At 29.2% G+C, this 20,860-nt stretch overlaps 3 protein-coding genes and 1 pseudogene across 3 annotated transcripts; 2 read left to right on the forward strand and 2 right to left on the reverse strand.

The window, feature by feature from the left end:
* Nucleotides 1-3,815: 3,815 nt before the first annotated feature.
* On the reverse strand, nt 3,816-5,056 carry LOC107495714 (rust resistance kinase Lr10-like; annotated as a pseudogene).
* A 1,624-nt stretch (nt 5,057-6,680) lies between these two features.
* LOC107495839 (uncharacterized) lies at nt 6,681-8,602 on the forward strand. Its single transcript, XM_021125622.2, has 2 exons — nt 6,681-8,399; nt 8,475-8,602. The coding sequence occupies exons 1-2, from the start codon at nt 6,709-6,711 to the stop codon at nt 8,518-8,520; spliced, it is 1,737 nt and encodes a 578-aa protein (XP_020981281.2). The 5' UTR covers nt 6,681-6,708; the 3' UTR covers nt 8,521-8,602.
* A 4,525-nt stretch (nt 8,603-13,127) lies between these two features.
* LOC110273082 (LEAF RUST 10 DISEASE-RESISTANCE LOCUS RECEPTOR-LIKE PROTEIN KINASE-like 2.2) lies at nt 13,128-17,691 on the reverse strand. The gene is made up of 3 exons (XM_052263162.1): nt 17,614-17,691; nt 16,718-17,558; nt 13,128-14,407 (listed from the first exon to the last, which is right to left on the reverse strand). The coding sequence occupies exons 1-3, from the start codon at nt 17,689-17,691 to the stop codon at nt 13,128-13,130; spliced, it is 2,199 nt and encodes a 732-aa protein (XP_052119122.1).
* Nucleotides 17,692-18,562: 871 nt separating this feature from the next.
* LOC110273083 (rust resistance kinase Lr10-like) lies at nt 18,563-20,772 on the forward strand. The gene is made up of 2 exons (XM_021125959.2): nt 18,563-19,316; nt 19,494-20,772. The coding sequence occupies exons 1-2, from the start codon at nt 18,581-18,583 to the stop codon at nt 20,591-20,593; spliced, it is 1,836 nt and encodes a 611-aa protein (XP_020981618.1). The 5' UTR covers nt 18,563-18,580; the 3' UTR covers nt 20,594-20,772.
* The last annotated feature ends 88 nt before the right edge of the window (nt 20,773-20,860 follow it).

Consider the following 20,860-nt stretch of genomic DNA (forward strand, 5'->3'; position numbering starts at 1 on the left):
GCGTGTTAAAAAATCAATAAAAAATATAATTAAATATTTAACCTTTGTTTAATTCGCTTTTTTAAAGTAAAAAGTTCTTATCCTCTCCCTCCATAATTTCTTTCTAGTTTTGTTGCGTGTCCTTCTTTTTTCTCCAATAAAGATGGAAGATATTGCAATGGAAATTTTCATGAAAATTTAAAATTTAAATTTAGATTATTTATTTTTTGTTTATTAAACACTAAATTTTAGACATTATAGTAAATATCTATATACAAATATGGGATATTATTGTATATACAAATATGGGATATTATTGTTTGAGATGGTTGGTGGAAAAAATAGATTATTTTGTGATAATAATAATGTATAGATAATAAAAAAAATAAAAAAAAATGTAAAAAAAAATGTAGAGATACTATGTATAAAAAAATAGTTTCAGCTTTTTAATTTTCATATTAAAGACGAAACGATATTTTTCACCAATATTAAAACTGAATGTGTTATTCTTAGGTGTGGAAGATGATAACAAACAAATCGAAAGGTCAAGATTTAGGGAATCATAAATTGAACACTCAGATTTGAGTTTTCTAAAATTTTTTTCACAAAATCTATCTTCAGATTTAGATTTTTTGAATTTTTTTTAAAAATTTTCGCAAAACCTACCCTTAGATTTGGGTTTTTTTATTTTTTTAATATTTTTATAAAACCTAACCACTAATTGACTTTTTCTTTAAAATAAAAAAAATTATCTTTCATAAATCAAATGCTCAGTTTTGTTTTTCTTTAAATTTGAATTTACTTTATCACAAATCGAACCTTTAATTTTTTATGTCAACTAAATCTGAGTCTGTGAATTACAATTTAAAATAAAAAAAATAATCCTCATATTAACAAAAAAGTGAAAAATACACTACTAATCCATAATTAAGCATAATACATGCTCATTCTCCGTTAAAAAAAAGAGTCAATAGTTCCCTATCAAATAATTACATACATTAAATTTTTTTAAGTGTCCAAAAATAAATAAATAAAAAAGAAACACTGAATATGCAACAGCTAAGTGACGGGAAAATTACTGCAGGTAGAAGACTAGAAGTCTAACTAGGGCGTAAGAACAAGTCAACAACTAACTTGAGTTCGTACGTGCGTGTATATAGGGATATCTTTCTATAAATTTTAAAATTCTTCGTTAGGTGATACTGTTAAAAAAAATAAGTCAATTATTAATTTAAAACATGTTGCCAAATTTAAATAGTAATTAAAAAAAGTTTTGACAAAAAAGGGTTCATCTGAATATTTTTTGTTAGCATAATATCTATTAACCTAGTCTATTTATGACTAATTCGTAGTGATAGACCTAAATTTTATTTAAAAATGTGTCACTAATTAATAAATAAATAAATTATTCGACTAATTCAAATTAGTTAGTTCATCTAAATAGTTAATCAAAAAAATAACATCATTGTCGGTTAACGAAATTGATGTATAATCCTTCTCTCAAATGCATTTTATTTGATGTTTCATAATAATTTTAATATGATTAATCATTTTTCTTATTAATATGAAGTACCTTTCTTATCAATACTTAATATCATTTTTATCTTGTAATTATATATCTTTCTTCTTTTTCTTTGTTGTGTGGGATCTATTTAGTCTTTTACAAATTGAAAACTCTATTATTTGCAAATTTCTATTTAAAAAGACAAGAAACAGCACAGGAGTACATTTATGGGGACCTGATTGTACCTGAACTAGCCATGTAAAAGTCGAGGACAATTATTGTATTTGTATTGTAACTACTTTCTTCCGAATCTGAATTTTTTAAATTTTAAATTTATATTTTAAAAGTTAAAGTGTGATATTTTATTTTTAAATAATTTTTTTATATTTATTTTTGGTTTTACTTATAAAATAAATGATAAAAAATTATATTTTATTTTTTTAAAATTACACTTTATTTTTTAAAATAAAATTCAAACTTTAGAGAATTCAAAATTCTCGCTTCTAGTTTATGAAATGATAAATCTTTTAAAAAATAATCTAAAATAATTTAGTAACGTTACAAATAAATTTACAAATAATAATTTTGAATAATATATAGTTGATTATTTGAATCTGCTCAATAGTCTTAGATCAGAAGTTATTTTCACATGTAAAGAGAGAAAGTAAATGTAATACATGAATTATAAAAAATAATTTAGATTTGTCCAGCAATTAACTCACTAATTTATTTAAATAAAAATTAGAATTCAAAATTTATCTTATACATATTACAATTCATTAATAATTAATAAATCTTTAAATAAAATTGTGATCCACAACAAAGTAATGTTTAGTCTACTGAGTTTGAAATACAATAAAAAACTAAAACAATATTCTTATTATTTATATTTTATATTATTGATTTTGTATTTAATTTTTTATATATACCTAATATGATTATAAATTTACCATCATTATACGTGTATTACAAAAAAAACTACCCATTGAACATTGCATATAAAAATACATATTTATTAGTATTATTTGTGTTTCTCCTTCTCGGGTAGTAAGCTTCATCTACATGCATGCTACCAATCTCACCATAACATTCAATTAACTTAAAATAATTTTCATAATTTATGTGATCAACAAATTTCACTCTTAAACTAGAGGGAACATAAGTACTACCAGAAATAATCAGTCTCACAAAATAAATTCGTGTGGCTTGATGAGAAGCTCATGCTTGTTTCTTGGGCTTGGATCTGGCCCAACGGTTTCTTTTTTTACAGGTTTAAGACTTTCCAAAAATCGCATGTAAGAGGTACCACAAGAATTTTATAATTTGATCATTTTTTTATGGAAAAGTATAAAGAACCAAAAGCTTATCAACCAAAAACTAAACAAAATTACATTAATTTATATCAATAATTAATTAATTTTAAATTTTTTTAATTCAAAATTTAAAAAATTTTAAATTGATTAAGTAAACCTAATTAAAACCTATAAAAACCTTTTTCTTTTTTCTCACATTAACCTATCCACTTCCAACAATCACAAATTCGAAAAATATATAAAAGAACATCCATTTAATATGAAAAAGAAACATTCTAATACTTAGTAGAAGAAACATCCATATATATTAACTCGTAAAGATTTTGAATTCATCCAAATGTATTTGGCTGATATGCTTTTGGTTCCCTAACTTTACTCTTTTTTTATATCTTGGGCTCTGGTAATAATTAAAACCCATTTCTGTTTTTTTTAGTCTGAAAAACTATAGTTTATTTCTTGGAAAAAATAATAGAGATGAATTTTATTTAAAATTAAGAAAATACTGTAACTAAATTTATAATATTAATTAAGTATTCTGATTTTATTTAAAGAATATGTTGTAATTTAATTTAATTTAATTTAATTTATAATATTAATTACATTTATTGCGTATTTTGAATTATTAGTTTGCCTTTTATTATTTGTGTTTCAACTTTTGCTATTGAGATTCACATGCATGATACTAATATTATCATAACATACAATTAACTTAAAATAATTTGAATACTTTATGTGATCAACAAATTTCACCCTTAAATTAGGGGGAGCATAAGTAAATATGCCAGAAATAATCAGTCTTACAAAATTAGTCTCCTTCTGGTATTGATTATATTAACTATTGCCTTCTCTAGCCATTGTATATATTATTGAGTTAAAACTAAACAAAGATTATATTTTGTTTATTCTATCAAAATAATAATATTAATACAAGCGTGCCCACAAAGAAATAATCAAATTGTCATTCGACTGGTTTTAATAAACAAAAGCGTACAACACATAAATATAAATAAAAATACAATATAGAAAAATATCACACTTGCTATACTTGTCCATTTACTTAACAATTAACATAATAAGAAACAAGATCATAAAAAGCAAACTGGACTAGTCATCATCCAGAAAACTTCAACAGAGGGTTAGTTACAATTTCCTCCTCAAAACTTGAAGAGCCAGAAGAATTATTTGAAGTAGTTTCTCCTAAGTCAATCTCAGAATCTCTCTGAATAATATCATTTGGATAATGCGAAGGCTTTGGAGGCATTTCAATACTTGCAGCATCCCCTCCTTCTAACATTTCCACTACTTTATTCATTGAAGGACGATCACTTGGCTTCAATTGTATACATTACAGTGCAGTTGTGAACATCTTTTTTGTTAGTTCGCTTGTTTCTTCATGCATCAAAATTTCCAATCTTATTTCATCACTTTTTTGAGTCAATTGATGTTATATCCAAAATGAAAAGTAAAATTGGTTTGAATGCTCTTCTTTGACTTGCCATTTCCATCAAAAGCATTCCAAAGCAATAGACATCAGCTTTGTAAGATACTGCTCCAATATTTTTGTAGAACAATTCTGGAGCCATGTAACCAATAGTTCCTCTTGCTGCTGTCAAAGATACAATACTGTTATCAAGAGGATTAAGCTTTGCAAGACCAAAGTCTGAGACCTTAGGAATGAAGTTCTCATCAAGAAGAATGTTATGAGGCTTGATATCAAAATGCAAAATTTGCATGTCGCAACCTTCATGCAGATAAGCTATACCACGAGCCACACCAAGAGATATTTCAAAAAGTTTATGGTATGTCGATGATATACTATCCACTTTGGAGAAGATAAACTTATCTAAAGAACCATTCGGCATAAATTCGTATACAAGAGCGTGTTTTGAACCCTCAACACAAAATCCAATCCACCTTACTACATTGGCATGATGTATTCTACCAATTGTAGCAACTTCACTGATGAAATCTTGACCATTACCCTTGGCTTTACCCAACATTTTTATGGCTACAAAAGGTCCACTTCGTAGATTTTCCTTGTATACAGACCCCGAATCCTTCTTCTCCTAGCTTTTCCTTAAAATCTCGTCATCTTCTTTATCTCTTTATATGAATACCTTATTGGAATGAGTTCGTTCCCTTGCAAAAATTCCTCAATGTTTTCATAAATTGATGCATGTCTTCTTTGGCATATGTAGATCAACATTACTAAGAAAAATACGAGACTCAATATGAATTTGACGATCATATATGGCACCATAACCCGTCCCGTGAATACTCCTAGCTTAATAATAGCAAATACATCTGCTGTATAGAAGGTATCTCCTCCATCTTTTCCTACTACTTTTCGAAGTCCTGTGTAAATATAAAATTTACGATCAATTTAAATATATTGGTTGCTAACGATTACATAAAGTTGAACATGGTGTGCAAAGAATGTAATTTGATATTCTATAATTGTAAAAAAGTTTTACATACATAATTAATTGATATAAGAAAAAGCACCAATTTAACTCTTAAAGAAATTAAAAGAATGGCAAATTAATTAGTCTCTAAAAGACATTTTATATGTTCTATGGTACCCTAATAATGTCTTCTTTGTGACAGATCAGGACTCAATAGATATGGAAATCACACCATGCAACTGAAAATATTTGCCAAGAAATGAGAATCTACCTTTCAAAATTCCATACGCGTAATCTGTAGAGAAGAATTAGTGAAAAATTAGCAACATGGCAAAGACAATAAACTACCATTAGTGGATGCACAATAATAATACTCTTTCCTTTTTAAAATAACTATCTTTTTTACTTGTTAGTATATTAAATTTTCAATGAATCTAAAAAATAAAACACTTATTTTAAAAAGGAAAGACTAATAACTAAGCAGTATTTCATTGCTTTGTATTATTTTATGTTTAAGGTGTAACTTGTATTGCTTAGTTGTTTATACCTAAGCTATTGTCTGTAATGTATTGTTTTGGTGATTGTTCATGTTGTTTAAAATAGTCATTGTTTACCTAACATTTTTTTATATATTAACTTTGGATTAGTGCTATAGTGTTAGAGTGCGAGCTCCTTAATAACAAGAGGAACCAAAATGACCACAAACCGCATCACCCTTAAAATAGAGCTCATCTCCTTATTCTGTTTTCCTCATTCCCAGTTTTGCCATCGATGAACACTTTCTGAGTCTCTTCAACAACGTAAAAAAAGAAAACCCTAAAACAGGAAAAAAAGCCAATAATGATATTAGAAACGATTAGATTGGAGAAAATATTTGTATATTATTGAGTGTATTTAAATTGTTTATTTAAATTGTTTAAAATGATAGAATATAAAAAAATATTGATAAGTACTAAAGAAATTATAATAATAAAAACATAGGCTTAGTTTGGTAAAGTTTCTATTTTTCAAAAATAGCTTATAAAAGTTAACTTTTAAAAGATACTTTTTTAAAAATTGTAGCATTTATGTTTGGTAAATCAAATAAAAAATAGTTTTTAATAAACATAAGCAACATCAATTGTATTTGGTAAAATAGCTTTTAAAATTTAAAAATATTATAATAGACATAAATACAAGCATTAAATTTGAAAATTAGTTAATATATGAAGTTATATTAGACTTTTAAATTTTAAAAAGCACAAACCAACTTTAAAAAGTTCTATACTAGGTGCTTTTAAAAGTATTTCGATTTTTTAAAAACTGCAAGCACAAGCACATGATTTTTTTTATTTACCAAACATAAAATGAGCAGCTTGAGCTTTTAAAAAATACAAACACCTCTTCATAAAACTTTACCAAACCAAGCCATAATCTCGCATAATAAATATTAAGATATTCTAAATAATACTAATTGATGCTAATTATATTCTAAATGAAAGTTAAGTTATCTTCGTTACAGGTGGATATGACGGTATCCTCTCTCTTATCCATGGCGGCCACCGCCTCAGCCGCTGCCCTAACCATGTTAATATACAAGGCTTGCCGCAAGAGCTTCCTTCAACGCCCCGACAAAGGGGACCTTTCAACGCTCGGTCCACAATGCGAACCCGAATGCAATCCATGTGGCAAGATCCTATTCTTTTCCCGAATCGGAACGTCAAAAGCTCTGGCGCAGCACCTCCGCTATATGTTAGCCTCAAACGGTGTTACTTTAGAGCTCGTAGATACGGTTGATTACGAGCCCGAAGACCTACCTAAGGAGAACCTCGTCCTCATTGTTGCTTCAACTGCGGAACATTGGAACCGATCTCCGCCACAACCGCCTATCAGCACGAAAGATACCTCCCTACGTCTTGCAGAAGAGGACTTCGCCAGGTGGCTCAAGGAGAAAGTGAGTAACTTTGAGGGTGAAGTGTTTGCTGTGAAGGCTTGCACTTTCAGTGCGTTTGGTGTGGTCGGTAGGGTTTCCGAAGATGGCAAGAATTTGATGGCTAAGGCCGCCAATCACATTAGGGATTTGGGTCACGCCACTCAATTCAACCCTGATTTTGATTTTGACAACTGGTGGCAAAGGGCTGTCGGGGTTTTGAAAGGTGCAGTTTTGGAAGATACAGTTGCTGTTGGCAAGTGCCAGCAATCTGAACCTGATCGCTTTTATGTTTTTGTGGAAAATGTTGAGGGTGTGGGTTCTTCTACTACCTTCACCCGCAAGATGTTAACTGTCACTGAGGCGGACTTGATGAAGAATGGCTGTGTTGATCTTGAAGAAGCAGGTCCTGTTACTCCTCTTGCCAAAGGTATAAAAATTGATTCCTCGCTATCACAGTCCCTAGAATTCTGTTCCGTTGGTGGTGTCTTGTACTTCGTCCCTGGTAGGTTGATGGGTGGTATTCCAAAAGAATATGGGGTGATCATGGACCTACATTACCCCAAAAAATTCTGGTGCCTCAAATACGATGGTTCTACTTGGATTTGGAAATTATTGGGTAACACGTTCATCAGTCGTAATAGAGCTTTAGTAGTCCCATATGATGGCAAGTTGTTAATCTTTGGGGGTGGTTGGATTGAGATCTATGACCCAAAATCAGATTACTGGGATAGAAGGGAAGTACCTTATAACGCCTTGATTCAAGGTTCTATGGATCCTGAATCTTACTTTTTGTGGGAGGACAAGAGCACCAAGCATCATAAGACCCTCATTTTCTTGTATCGTTTTAGTAAGTTGGGAGGACGATCGATTGTGTCATATGATGTTGAAGCAAACAGATGGAAACCCATTGAGTGCCAATTTCCGAAAATTCGTCGTGATGTGTTCTGTACTACAAAACTTGTTCTTTTGGGATCTAGTGATTATCTCCTAGTTGTTGAGGAGCTAGCCTCTAATTGGTATGTGTACGACTTGTCTAGGAGGATGGTTATGGCAGATCTGCATATAGATGGTCTGGACGATACTTGGCGGGTGTTGCATGTTTTCTGTTGTCATCACAACCAGAAAGAAAAAGAAAGTCTGATTTATATGTTCATGCAACAGAATGAATCTGGGCTTCATGACCTTGTTCATTATGCCAGAGTCAAGCTCAAAACGGATAGTCTTTTTTCTGTCAAGGTTGAATCCAAGGGTTATTTTAAAGTTGGTCCCTATACCAAACTCTATATGTGAGCATCTCTATCCTCTTTGCTTATATTATGCTGTCTCATACTTTCTGAATCTATCCATTGAACTCTGCACAGGTTTGCTGTTGGAGACGAAGACATTGAAGGGAAGAATGCAGCTTAGTTGTTGTTGTTGTCCTCTATTAACCCCATGTTCGTAAACTTCTTTTTTAAACCACACAGAAATAAAGAATGATAAACAACATCCTATGAGTGAAATAGATTATGACTTCCTGAAGATAATTTTTAAACCGTTAAACGAATACAATATTTCTTGGAAAAACGTTTATGGAATATAGATATTATCTATTGCTTCTCTTTGTAACTATTATTCTATATTTATATACCTATTGATTCTATTAGACGGAATAGAATGATGCCTTTACCAAAGGCTATGCCTATTTGACTATAGAGACGTTTTATTAGGGACTGTTTATTAAGCTAAACTGTTTATTTTTAAAGGCATCATTTTTCTGCATCTAAAGTTATGTTTTTTCAGATTGAAATGGGCTACGCTTTACGGTTTTTTTCCTTGTCCAAGTTACATAATTCAAATAAATAGACAATATTATTTTTATTCAATGCGTTACTTTATAAGCATACTAATATTATTATATACCGATAACTATTTTATATAAGCGTACCTTTATGTTTTAAATTTGTGTTTGAATCCCTTCTATGTATATTAATAATGGATTATGCTACATATATGCTAAAATCAGTCACCAAAGTTAACCACTAATATAAAATACATGTTAAAATATAAATAAATAATGAAAATAAATTAAACTACACATGTATTTATACACAAATACATTGGTGACTGATTTTAGTGGCTAATTTTAGTGTACAAATAGCATTTCTCATTAATAATATATATTTTAATTTCCTTTTACTAAATTAACATTTATTAACACTTAAATATATTCTTTATATTATAATATCTATATAACTGCATTTTAAATTAAAATAGTAAAATAACAAAATAACAATAAATTTATATTATGCCCAAATAAAATATTTGTTAATATTATATCCATAATCATATAATTGACCATGATTCTTGCATCATTGTTATTTCTACACTTGACAGAACAACAATACCAACCAAAGGATAAAAAAATTTAAAAGACTAAACAGAGGCGAAATTTTGTGTAGACGATGGGAGCCATGGCCCCTCAAAAATTTTGTAAAAAAATTACTAGTTCTTGTCTAAATAAAATAAAGTTAACTCATTTGGTTAATTTGATATTTTTCCATTTTGCGTATCCGTGTTTAATTTTTTTAAATCAACATTGCTAGTTAAATGTCATTGAAGTATTAGCATTGTTTACATTAATGAATTTGGATATTAGCATTGTTTACATTAATGAATTTGGATATTTTATTTTGCTAGAAAATTAAGATTTTATTTTTTTGCAATATATTATTTAATTGTAATGAAAATAACAATAAAGATAAATAGTTTTGAGATTTTTGAGAGATAGATATGGTCAAAAATTAACTTATAAATTATAATTAATTTTGTATAATTAAAAAAACTGCTTTTTAAAAATAAAAATAGTTATTTTTTAAAATCAATTTATTAATTTTATAATCGATTAATAGTTGATTTTATTATTTAAAATTAGTTTAATTTATTAACCTAAACTAATTTTTTTGTTAATCAAAATCAAATTTAGTTAGTTGGTTAACTTTAACTATATATGTAGTCTTACATATTAATAACAAATTTAACAAATAATTATATTTATAAATTTTATTTTAATATAAATATTATTGCATAATTTTTTTTTGCTAAAAGTTTTGACCCTTTCAAAAGTTTCATTCAAGTTCTGCCACCAAAACTACATATTTTTATAGAAAGCCACTTACATAAAGATGCTTAAAACATCTTTTTTTAAAGATGTTTTTAATAATTAATATATAATCTATATAATCGATTAAATTGTGTTATTTTTGTCAAAATTAGATAAAATAAATCGATTTGACCAAAAAATCGATAAACCAAATCTTGAACCGATTTAAATTAATATTTTTTATAAAATGACTATAATACCCCTATTATAGAAAATGACTTCAAATATTTTTACTATATATTTTAAAACTCTAAATTCTAACCTTTCTCTTCTCTTGATGCCATCATAGAATTAGAATTTAAGATTTTTAAAATTAATATATATAATAAGAATATTTTAGTCATTTTTTACAATAAGAATATTGTAATCATTTTTTATAAAAAAGAATATTAATTTAGATTAGTTTAAGATTTGATTTATCGATTTTTCGGTTAAATTAGTTTGTTTGATCTAATTTTGACAAAAATAATACAGTTTGATCGATTATATAAGTTAAATTTTAATTATTAAAAAGCGTCTTTAAAAAAAGATGTTTTAAACGTCTTTATGTGAGTGACTCCCATTTTTATAATAATTAACTTTTCAAAAATATAAAAATCTTAAAAATCTTATATATTTAGCAAATGTGTTAAGAGGACCAATTTTCTTTGACGCATCGATTCCATGTTTGTAATCTATGCCCTGCCAAAAAGGTTTAGAGAAGAAAAAGTACACATCAAAATATTAGAAAATTCTTTTTAAAATGTAACTATTTTCGATCCATGATAGATTTCATTATTAGTATTTAATTTTTTTAATAATTTTCTCAAATAATATACTACCAAAGATAAAGAAGGTACATTTGTAATAAGACTAAGCAGAATTTTCTCTCTTACTTTCTGATATTTTTGCTATCTGAATTGATTAAACTAGTCAGTTTTTTTGCTGTCTTCATGAATTGACTACATAAATGAAAAATTAAAATAGAAACAAAACTTTAATAATATATATATATATATAAATGCATCTAAAAACAAAAAGCTACAAGAACTAATTCCACATCTGAATTTTTGGACCAAAACCAGAAAAAAAGATATTACAAGTTTTATTGGATAAATTACTTACCCCAACCATACATTAAAATACTCAAACTCAATTTGTTTTTTCAATTTTTTTAGAGAAAAAACTTTAAACACCCTCACAATTATTTTTCAGAAAGATAATGAGATCTTTAAAAGAAAAATTCTTTCTAGCCCTTCATCTTTATTTTTGTAAGACTAATTAATCTTTTTGTTAATATCTTTTTCTATATTAACAGAATAAACTTACATGACATGTTAAACTGTTGATATATTCATTAAGAGCCAATTAGGATTGACATATTCTTTTTTGTTAAAAATCTTATTGTTTTTTGGAAATAATTGTCAAGGTTGTTTTTTTTTTATTATTTTTTAAGGTGAATTCTACTTTACCCTTTCTAAAATAAAAGATAAGTTATCCTTTGTGACATATAAAGTGATTATTGATAAATTATTCTTTTATCAGAGCTCTAAAATTCACGTTATTTTCTTTTTTTCTTTTCAATTGATGCTGTGTTTCTCTTAAAACTTGATAACATTGTCATTTTCATCATCTCCACTAAATACACATCTTTTTTTCCAATTTTAAAATCCTAATTCCTCTTAAATCCAATCACCGTTTTCAATCAATTAAGTTAAAATTTTAAATTTGTTCTTACGTTTTTAATCTTCAATTTCAACAAACACATCTATCAATTTTTCAACTCTCTCCTTTCTAAGATTTTCTTCCTAAGAATTTGTTTTTACATGCTTTTTGTAGGGATATCTTGGATTTCAAAAACAATTCATTGACTGGCACTTATGATGAACAAATCTTGTGCTAAAGATGGTGTATTATTTTGGAAATGTATACTCTATATATATATTTGGTTATGATGAAATATAATATGCAACAGCAACTTATTATTATTATTGTATTATGACATTGTTAACATTCTGAAAATGTTACTTTAATTAAATGCTGAGATGTTGTTAAATACATGTATTCTTAGCAAAGTATAGGTTGAAATTTGATTATCCAATATGAAAATGAAGGAATTTGTATGTTAATATTGGATAATCCTATACCATTAGATATAATCTCACACAATTAAAAATATTAATAATAACTAATTAATAATTATAAATCACAAAATTTATTGATCTCCTATCACTCCTCTTAGAAAAATAACACACCTCTTTATTATACTTGTACTTTTACTTAACATAATAAGAAACTAGATCGTAAAAAAGCAAGTTGCTTTGGTCATCAACCAGAAAACTCACATAGGATTGGTTGTAATTTCCTCTCCAAAATCTGAAGAGCCAGAAAATTCATTTGAAGTAGTTACTCATACAAATTTGCAGAGAAAGCATACATGTAGTAGAATGTTGAGTAAGTTTTAACACTTCATATTGTCAAAATAATATTACAAAATATTGCTAATAACAAAATTCTACACAATTTTTTGTAGGTAAACAAATAAACTTACATAATCAACCAAGAGAAAGAGACTTCTGATATTAGAAGTGTACATCGAATTAATTATATGTCTATATTATATTACTAATTTGACAATTAAAATATTTTACATGCTATTTTTTAATAACAATTAAAATATTTTCTAATAATAATCAAAATAATAATATTAATAGACGCGTGCCCACAAAGAAATGAACAAATTGTCATTCAACTTATTTTAATAAACAAAAGCGTACAACCCATACATATAAATTAAAATACAATATAGAAAAATATCACACTTGCTATACTTATTGTCCTTTTACTTAACATAATAAGAAACAAGATCATAGAAAGCAAATTGCACTAGTCATCAACCAAAGCACTTCCACATAGGATTGGTTGTAATTTCCTCCTCAAAATCTGAACAACTAGAAGAATCATTTGAAGTAGTTACTCCTGAATTAATCTCAGAATCTTTGTGAATCATATCATTTGGATAATATGAAGGTCTCGGAGGCATTTCAATGCTTGCAACATCCCCTTCTAACATTTTCACCACTTTATTCATTGAAGGACGATCACTTGGCTTCAATTGTATACACCATAGTGCAGTTATGAACATCTTTTTTGCTAGTTTGTTCGTTTCTTCATCCATCAAAATTTCTATCTCTATCTCATCACTTTTCTTAGCCAATTGATCGTATATCCAAAATGGAAAGTAAAATTGGCTTGAATGCTCTGCGTTTGGGTTTGAATTTCTTCTTTGACTTGCCATTTCCATCAAAAGCATTCCAAAACTATAGACATCGGCCTTATAAGATACTGCTCCAATATTTTGGTAGAATAATTCCGGGGCCATGTAACCAATGGTTCCTCTTGCTGCTGTCAAAGTTACAATACTGTTATCAAGAGGATAAAGTTTTGCAAGACCAAAGTCTGACACCTTAGGAATGAAGTTCTCGTCTAGAAGAATGTTGTGAGGCTTGATATCAAAATGCAAAATCTGCATGTCACAACCTTCGTGTAGATAAGCTATGCCACGAGCCACGCCAAGAGATATTTCAAAAAGTTTCTGGTATGTTAATGATACATTATCCACTTTGGAGAAGATAAACTTATCTAGAGAACCATTTGGCATAAATTCATATACAAGAGCGCGTTTTGAACCCTCTACGCAGAATCCAATCAACCTTACTACATTAGCATGATGTATTCTACCAATTGTAGCAACTTCACTGATGAAATCTTGACCATTACCTTTGGCTTTACCCAACATTTTTATGGCTACAAAGGGTCCACTTCGTAGTTTTCCCTTGTGCACGGAGCCGAATCCTCCTTCTCCCAACTTTTCCTTAAAACCTCTTGCCATCTTTTTTATCTCTTTATATGAATACCTTATTGGAATGAGTTTGTTCCCTTGCAAAAATTCCTCAATGTTATCACAAATTGATGCATGTCTTCTTTGGTATGAGTAGATCAACAATACCAAGAAAAATGCGAGACTCAATATGAATTTGACGACCATGTATGGCACCATAAACCATCCTGTGAATACTCCCATCTTCAAAATACATTTTCTGAATACATCCGTTTTAATGATTTGATAGAAGTAATCACCAGTACTATCTTTTCCTACTACTTTGCGAAGTCCTGTTCAAATATAAAATTATTATTGATCGATTTGAATATATCTGCTGCTAATGAACACATAAAAGTTCTTACATGGTGTACACAAAGAATTTAATTTTGGAGGACGGGGTTGAGGGGAGGTGAAAGATTGAATTTCAAGTTCGAGGGGAAAAAAACGGCATCAAAAAGAAATATCTCTACTATTTTTCAAGACTCCTCTCCATTTCTCAACAGTACAGTATATATACTAGGACCATTATATGGAACCATACTTGTGTTGGTGATATAGAATTCAATATATAAGGATATTCTGAAAATCGAAATCATACGATGCAATTGAAAATATATGCTCAAGATTGAGAATATACCTTTCAAAATTCCATACGCGTAATCTGTAGAGAAGAATTAGTGAAAAATTAGAAACATGGTAAAGCAAAAACTAACATTAGAATTGAAGTAGCAATATATTAACAATAATAACTAAGCTTTGTAGTATTTTATGTTCAATGTCTAATTAAACTATTTGCAATTTGTGCTATTTAGTTTTTAAAGAGTAAACTACCAAAAATTACTCTCCAAAGATTTAAAACATAAATAAAAATATTTAAATGATCAAAACATCAAAATTACAAAATGTCTCTAAACAATTTAAAAGTATGAAAAAAATAACTAAAAAATATAAAAATTTTTAAATGTTAGGGGCCAACACTTTATTTTAATGTAAAAAAACGAAGAGTTGATTAGTTTTATAACTTTATATAACTATTTAAAAAATGCACGCAAAAAATTAGAGAAAAATTCAATATCTAGACTCTTTTTTCATTTCTTTCTAAAATATTTTGATCATTCACAAAATAACATCAAAAAATAAAATTCACTTAATGTATCACCAAGTTTAACGATGAAAATATTTATTTTTCTATTCATGTTTATAAAATATTGCAATAAAATTTGAACTTCAAAACTCTTTTTGAAAATATATATTAATATGTCGTATTTTTAAATTTTTTAAAGATGTTTTGTCATTTTAATTTTTGTTAACTTAAAATTTTTTTATGATTTATCTTAATTTTTAAAACCAAAATTTTTGTCTTAGATGTATAGCTAAAGTTTCCGTCATACCTTCTACGATTATTTGGAACTTCGACACCTTTCCTGAATCACAGTAAAAATAATTAGCTCGGGAGCACTGAAGATAACAAAATAATACTTAAAAAATGGTTCGTGTCAATGTTTACTTTGAGTAATTTCTGATTTCAGAAAACGTTAATCATCAGTAGAGTACACTAACATGTATGAGAACAAAATGGAGTTTTATATTTTGGAAGTCATAGGTTGAAAGGTTCAACTAAGTGACTTAAATTCTCATTCAAATATAACAATAATATATCTAATTGAAATTTATAACGAACTAATTTTATTTACTTATTTATATTTTGCAATTTCATAATGCCAATATATCTTCTATATATAGTCTCTCATTAGTCATTACCAAAAAAGTACTTCTTCTATTGCTCCGTATTTTCTGCTTACACGATGGTTAAAAAAAAAATTGCTAATGTTTTTTTGAATAATGTTATATAACTAATAAAATTTATTAATTTTTATTAATATTTAATCAACCTTATATATTAAAGACTATCATCTTTCTTTTTCAAAATTTCTAAAAAGTTACTTAATATATACTTATTAGTTTTTGATATTTTATTCATTTCTACACACATATATATCTATACACATAAATCATTGTATTTTGTTTCTTTCTATAAATATTTTTATGGATTAATAATCAAATTAGTCTCTAAAAAATAGATTATTCATTAAATTCGTTTTCGAATAATTTTTTCAATCAAACTAGACTTTAAAAGATTTAAATTTAATCGTAACGAGTTATAATTCAAATGACATAGTCTTTCCATATTCTCACCTAGAGGTTGTGGGAATAAAATGAACATCACCCATACTATCCAGAATAACCATCCGGATACCAGAGATAATAAACATTTCATATTATAAAAAATTAATTTTGGGATTCACCAAAGTTCAAACTTTTAACCTTCTGGATCTGGAACTCTAATACCATGTCGTGAAACCACTCATTCCAAAAATATAACCTGATAGAACAATGTAACACTAATAGTCATATCTCTAATACTTTCTAAACCTACATTGTACACATTGTACCATTGGCTCCCTATGCCTTCTCTTTTTACTAATACTTTAAACTATGATAAAAAAAAACAAAAAAAACAAAAAACAAATTTTTATTGGGCATGGCATCGTTCTTGTATAAATATGGAAATTCAATAATATAGATGGTGCTTTTCTTACCACAATAGTTTTTCAGCAGTGGAGTGAAACAGACTCCGGTGTAGTTACATTTGAGACTTTGAAAGATTCCATCGATTACGCAAACTCTGTTATTCTGCCCACACTGATATTCACAAGCACCAGGTATCCAGGAAACTTCAAATCCGTAAGCAAGCATCCTACGAATATCAGCGTATGAAAAGTTTTGATTCATGCTAACCGATAATAATGATGAGGCAGCAACCAGCTTCACATCGCAATCATCTCTTAATTCAACCACCGGCAACCCTCCAACAACAGCATAAACATTATTGCCGCCTTCTTTGATGCAAGGAGCAGTGTCCACGTGTCGTGGATCGTCCCTCACCGGATTTCTGCATTTCAAGAAAACCACGTGCTCGAATGATTGTAAAGTTTCCCTTACCATGCCCCCATTCTTAAGCAAGGTCTCTCGTACTTGACGGGCTTCATATACATATGGTTCTGTTTCTGTGTTGCTGAAATTGGTACGGGTTATGGAGTAGCGAGGAAGGGTGGAACAATTATGATCCTCTGATGAGTCCATGGAAGGATCTACGAGTCGGATTGTGAAGTTATTGTAGTTTATTGATTCAACATGGTAGTTTTTCCCCGGGAACAAAGCTAGCACGGTGACGTTATTCTCGCAAGTCAGCTCGTACCTCCGATCGCCGCAGTTTTCTGGGTCATCCTTTCGCCGGAAAGGATGCCTTATGTCGGTGACTTTGCCGCACGAAGATGGGGCACATGTTTTGCTATGATCTGCGGCACAAGTAACTGTAATTGTTAGAAGAAAGTGTAAGAGGAAGCAGCAGAAGTAGGAGATGGAGAAGGCTTTCCTTCCCTCTACTCATGATTGACAATGAATAAGGAAACTTGGGTAAGCAAAACAGATTTACTTTGTTGAGAACTGTGAGGACAAAATTGTCTTTGCACTTGTTAACGCTGGGATTCCCTTCTAGAAATGCTAATGTCATCCGAATTTATTGGTTTTTTGTTGTTATTTAATTATTAACTTAATTTTTTTAGTATAATTTTTTAGTTTAGTAATTAAATAATATATTTTATTTATTAATAATTAATTAGAATAATAAATTTTAATGTTTTTAGTATTTTTCGTTTGACTTTAGCATTGACTTGGTAGTGACTAGTAGTCCTTTGTAGTCGGCCACTCATTAATTGCATGAATGCATACATTGCATTGCTTGATTCATATATTTTAATCATCAAACTTGATGGCTAACTACTAGAGCGGAAAATTAAACCTTACTATTAAGGAGACCACTTTATTAAAGATATTAAAAATATTTTTTTTTAAAGATATTTATACGTGTTATTTTATTATTGAACATTTTTATTAAATTAATTAATAATTTATTTTTTAATAAATTAAAACAAAATTAATTTATTATAATAATAATAATAAATTTAATAGTTTGTATTATAATTATTAGATCCAATTTGATCCAATTGAATTACACAATTTAAATCGAATATCTTTAAATTTTTTAACAAAAATATAAATATATCTTTGACTTTTTGTTTTGCAGACATTTGAATTTCTAAAAATTTAAAAATACAATTAGATCTCCAAAAAAAATTAGATTTATTATTATTATTATAAAAAAAATCAGTTTTATTCTAATTTGTTAAAAAATTAAAAAATAATCGATTCATTAATACATCTAATAATAATGCGACATGTAATCGTCTTTACAAAAAACATTTTACACGTCTTTATGGTAATGTGGTAGAAATGAAATATCGTTCCCTTTCATAAACCAACATTTATTTAGCTAATAAAATAAAAGAATAAAACTTTTTTATGTATTCCTAGAAAAGCTTCAAGTCATTCCTCCATTACTAATGACGATACCGGTGGCATTGCTTCTGCTTCTGCTTCTTGTGAATCTGAATCTTGGGAATTGCGGTGATCACCATCCGGTTCAGTGTCCGGTCCGTCTGTACTGTAAAGAAAACAATATACTTGGTATTCATTACACAACCGGTATTCTTGAGCTGCCTGGCTTTCCATCCTCAGTAAAACTCACAGTCCGTCACGTTAATTACACATCAAAAACTTTAGAAATATTTGATCCCAAACACTGTTTACCAGAACTCTTTCTCAGACTCAACTACTCATCGTTTTATCCTTTCCGATCCATTAAACAATCACTTGATTTCGATAGTGATTTGGCAGAACCTCCTGAGCCAACCAACGTTACTTTCTTTAATTGTTCTTCAAGAGACCAACCGCACCGCCGGAGACCCTCCGACTCCGACGAACAAGATAGGATATCTCTCACAGACGAACAAGACGCGCTATCTTGTCCGATTTATGTGGCTGAAGATTACGACGATGTCATCGACTCAAACCTGCTACCCTGCACAAAACTTTTTCATCGGGTTATGCCAGTATCCGCAACTAGGATACGGAGTAATTCAATGGTCTTGGTATGGAATGAAACAACGCACAATGGCCATGGATGTTTTGTTGGTTGCAACGTATCCAACGAAGTACCTGAATTTGAGACTCCTAATGCAGGGAAGCTTAAAGAAGGGAAGGACTACGAATCCATTATTTTACTCATCACAGTCATAGGTAATTACAAAACGTGATCTTATACATGATTCTGCTTTAAATTAAGTTTAATTTGTTTCTTGCTTCAATTCTCACTTTTTTCCCTATATAGTTATCCTCTTATGCAAATAATTGAGCACTTCACTAATTTATTGACAATATTGGAAAGAAGGTTCAATGTGTCTATAATAATGGCAGGTGGAGTTTTCTTTGTGTCAACGCTTCTCGGTGCATTATATCATATATATGGCTATTATAGGAACAAAGGGGAAGATCAACAAAGAGTTGAAACTTTTTTGAAGGACTACGAGGCATTAAACCCAACAAGATTCTCTTATGCTGATATCAAGAGAATCACTAAGAAATTCAAGGATAAGTTAGGTGAAGGAGCTCATGGATCAGTCTACAAAGGTAAATTGTCCAATCAAATTCTTGTTGCTGTCAAGATCCTCAATAATGTAGACAGAGATGGGAAAGAATTCATAAATGAAGTGGGAACTATGGCCAAAATCCACCATGTCAATGTGGTTCGCTTGCTTGGCTACTGCGCCGATGGATCTCACCGCGCTTTGGTTTATCACTTCTTCCCCAATGGTAATCTCCAGAGCTTCATCGCTTCGTCCAGCAACAAAGAAAACTTTCTCGGATGGATCAAGTTGCATCAGATTGCTCTCGGCATAGCTAGAGGGATTGAATACCTTCACCAAGGCTGTGATCAAAGAATTCTGCATTTTGATATTAATCCTTACAATGTCTTGTTAGATGACAATTTCACTCCAAAAATTTCAGATTTCGGTTTGGCTAAGTTATGCTCCAAGAATCGAAGTACTGTATCCATGACTGCAGCAAGGGGAACTTTAGGATACATGGCGCCGGAAGTTTTCTCTAGAAACTTCGGGAATGTATCTTATAAATCCGATATCTACAGTTATGGGATGCTATTGCTTGAGATGGTTGGAGGAAGAAAGAATACAAACATGAGTCAAGAAACATTTCAAGTTCTATATCCAAATTGGATACACAATTTGCTTGAAGGAGATGATACGTATATTCCAATCGACGATGATGGAGATTTTAAAATTGCAAAGAAACTGGCAATAGTGGGACTATGGTGCATCCAGTGGCACCCAGTACACCGTCCCTCCATGAAAAATGTAGTTCAAATGCTTGAAGCAGAGGAAGACAAGTTGAAAGTGCCACCAAATCCTTTTGAATCTACTGCTGCGACTAGTTCAAGTGCAATTATTCCAGCAAGATTCTTGAATTTGGAATTGGAAGTGATTCCAGAAACAGAATAAATGAGCTAATTGTTGTAAAATATATCACTCATGCACTCATGTTTGTATCAAAGAAAAAATAAATGAAGAATTTGTTTTTACATGCTTTTTGTAGGGATATCTTGGATTTCAAAAACAATTCATTGACTGGCACTTATGATGGACAAATCTTGTGCTAAAGAGGGTGTATTATTTTGGAAATGTCTCTGTTTCAGTATAATATGCAACAGCAACTTATCATTATTTTGTATTATGACATTGTTAACATTCTGAAAATGTTACTTTAAT

Source organism: Arachis duranensis, chromosome 6 (genome assembly GCF_000817695.3).
Source record: "Arachis duranensis cultivar V14167 chromosome 6, aradu.V14167.gnm2.J7QH, whole genome shotgun sequence".
Classification (NCBI taxonomy): Eukaryota; Viridiplantae; Streptophyta; class Magnoliopsida; order Fabales; family Fabaceae; genus Arachis; species Arachis duranensis.

Excerpts from the sequence above, each read along its gene's own strand:
- LOC107495839 (XM_021125622.2), top strand. The coding sequence starts at position 6,709 with ATGACGGTATCCTCTCTCTTATCCATGGCGGCCACCGCCTCAGCCGCT. Across the intron at positions 8,400-8,474 it reads CCCTATACCAAACTCTATAT|GTTTGCTGTTGGAGACGAAG; the intron begins GTGAGCATCTCT and ends AACTCTGCACAG.
- LOC110273082 (XM_052263162.1), bottom strand. The coding sequence starts at position 17,691 with ATGACATTAGCATTTCTAGAAGGGAATCCCAGCGTTAACAAGTGCAAA. Across the intron at positions 17,559-17,613 it reads TCCTCACAGTTCTCAACAAA|GGAAGGAAAGCCTTCTCCAT; the intron begins GTAAATCTGTTT and ends TCATGAGTAGAG. Across the intron at positions 14,408-16,717 it reads ACTGCTGAAAAACTATTGTG|GACTTCGCAAAGTAGTAGGA; the intron begins GTAAGAAAAGCA and ends ATATTTGAACAG.
- LOC110273083 (XM_021125959.2), top strand. The coding sequence starts at position 18,581 with ATGACGATACCGGTGGCATTGCTTCTGCTTCTGCTTCTTGTGAATCTG. Across the intron at positions 19,317-19,493 it reads TTTACTCATCACAGTCATAG|GTGGAGTTTTCTTTGTGTCA; the intron begins GTAATTACAAAA and ends TAATAATGGCAG.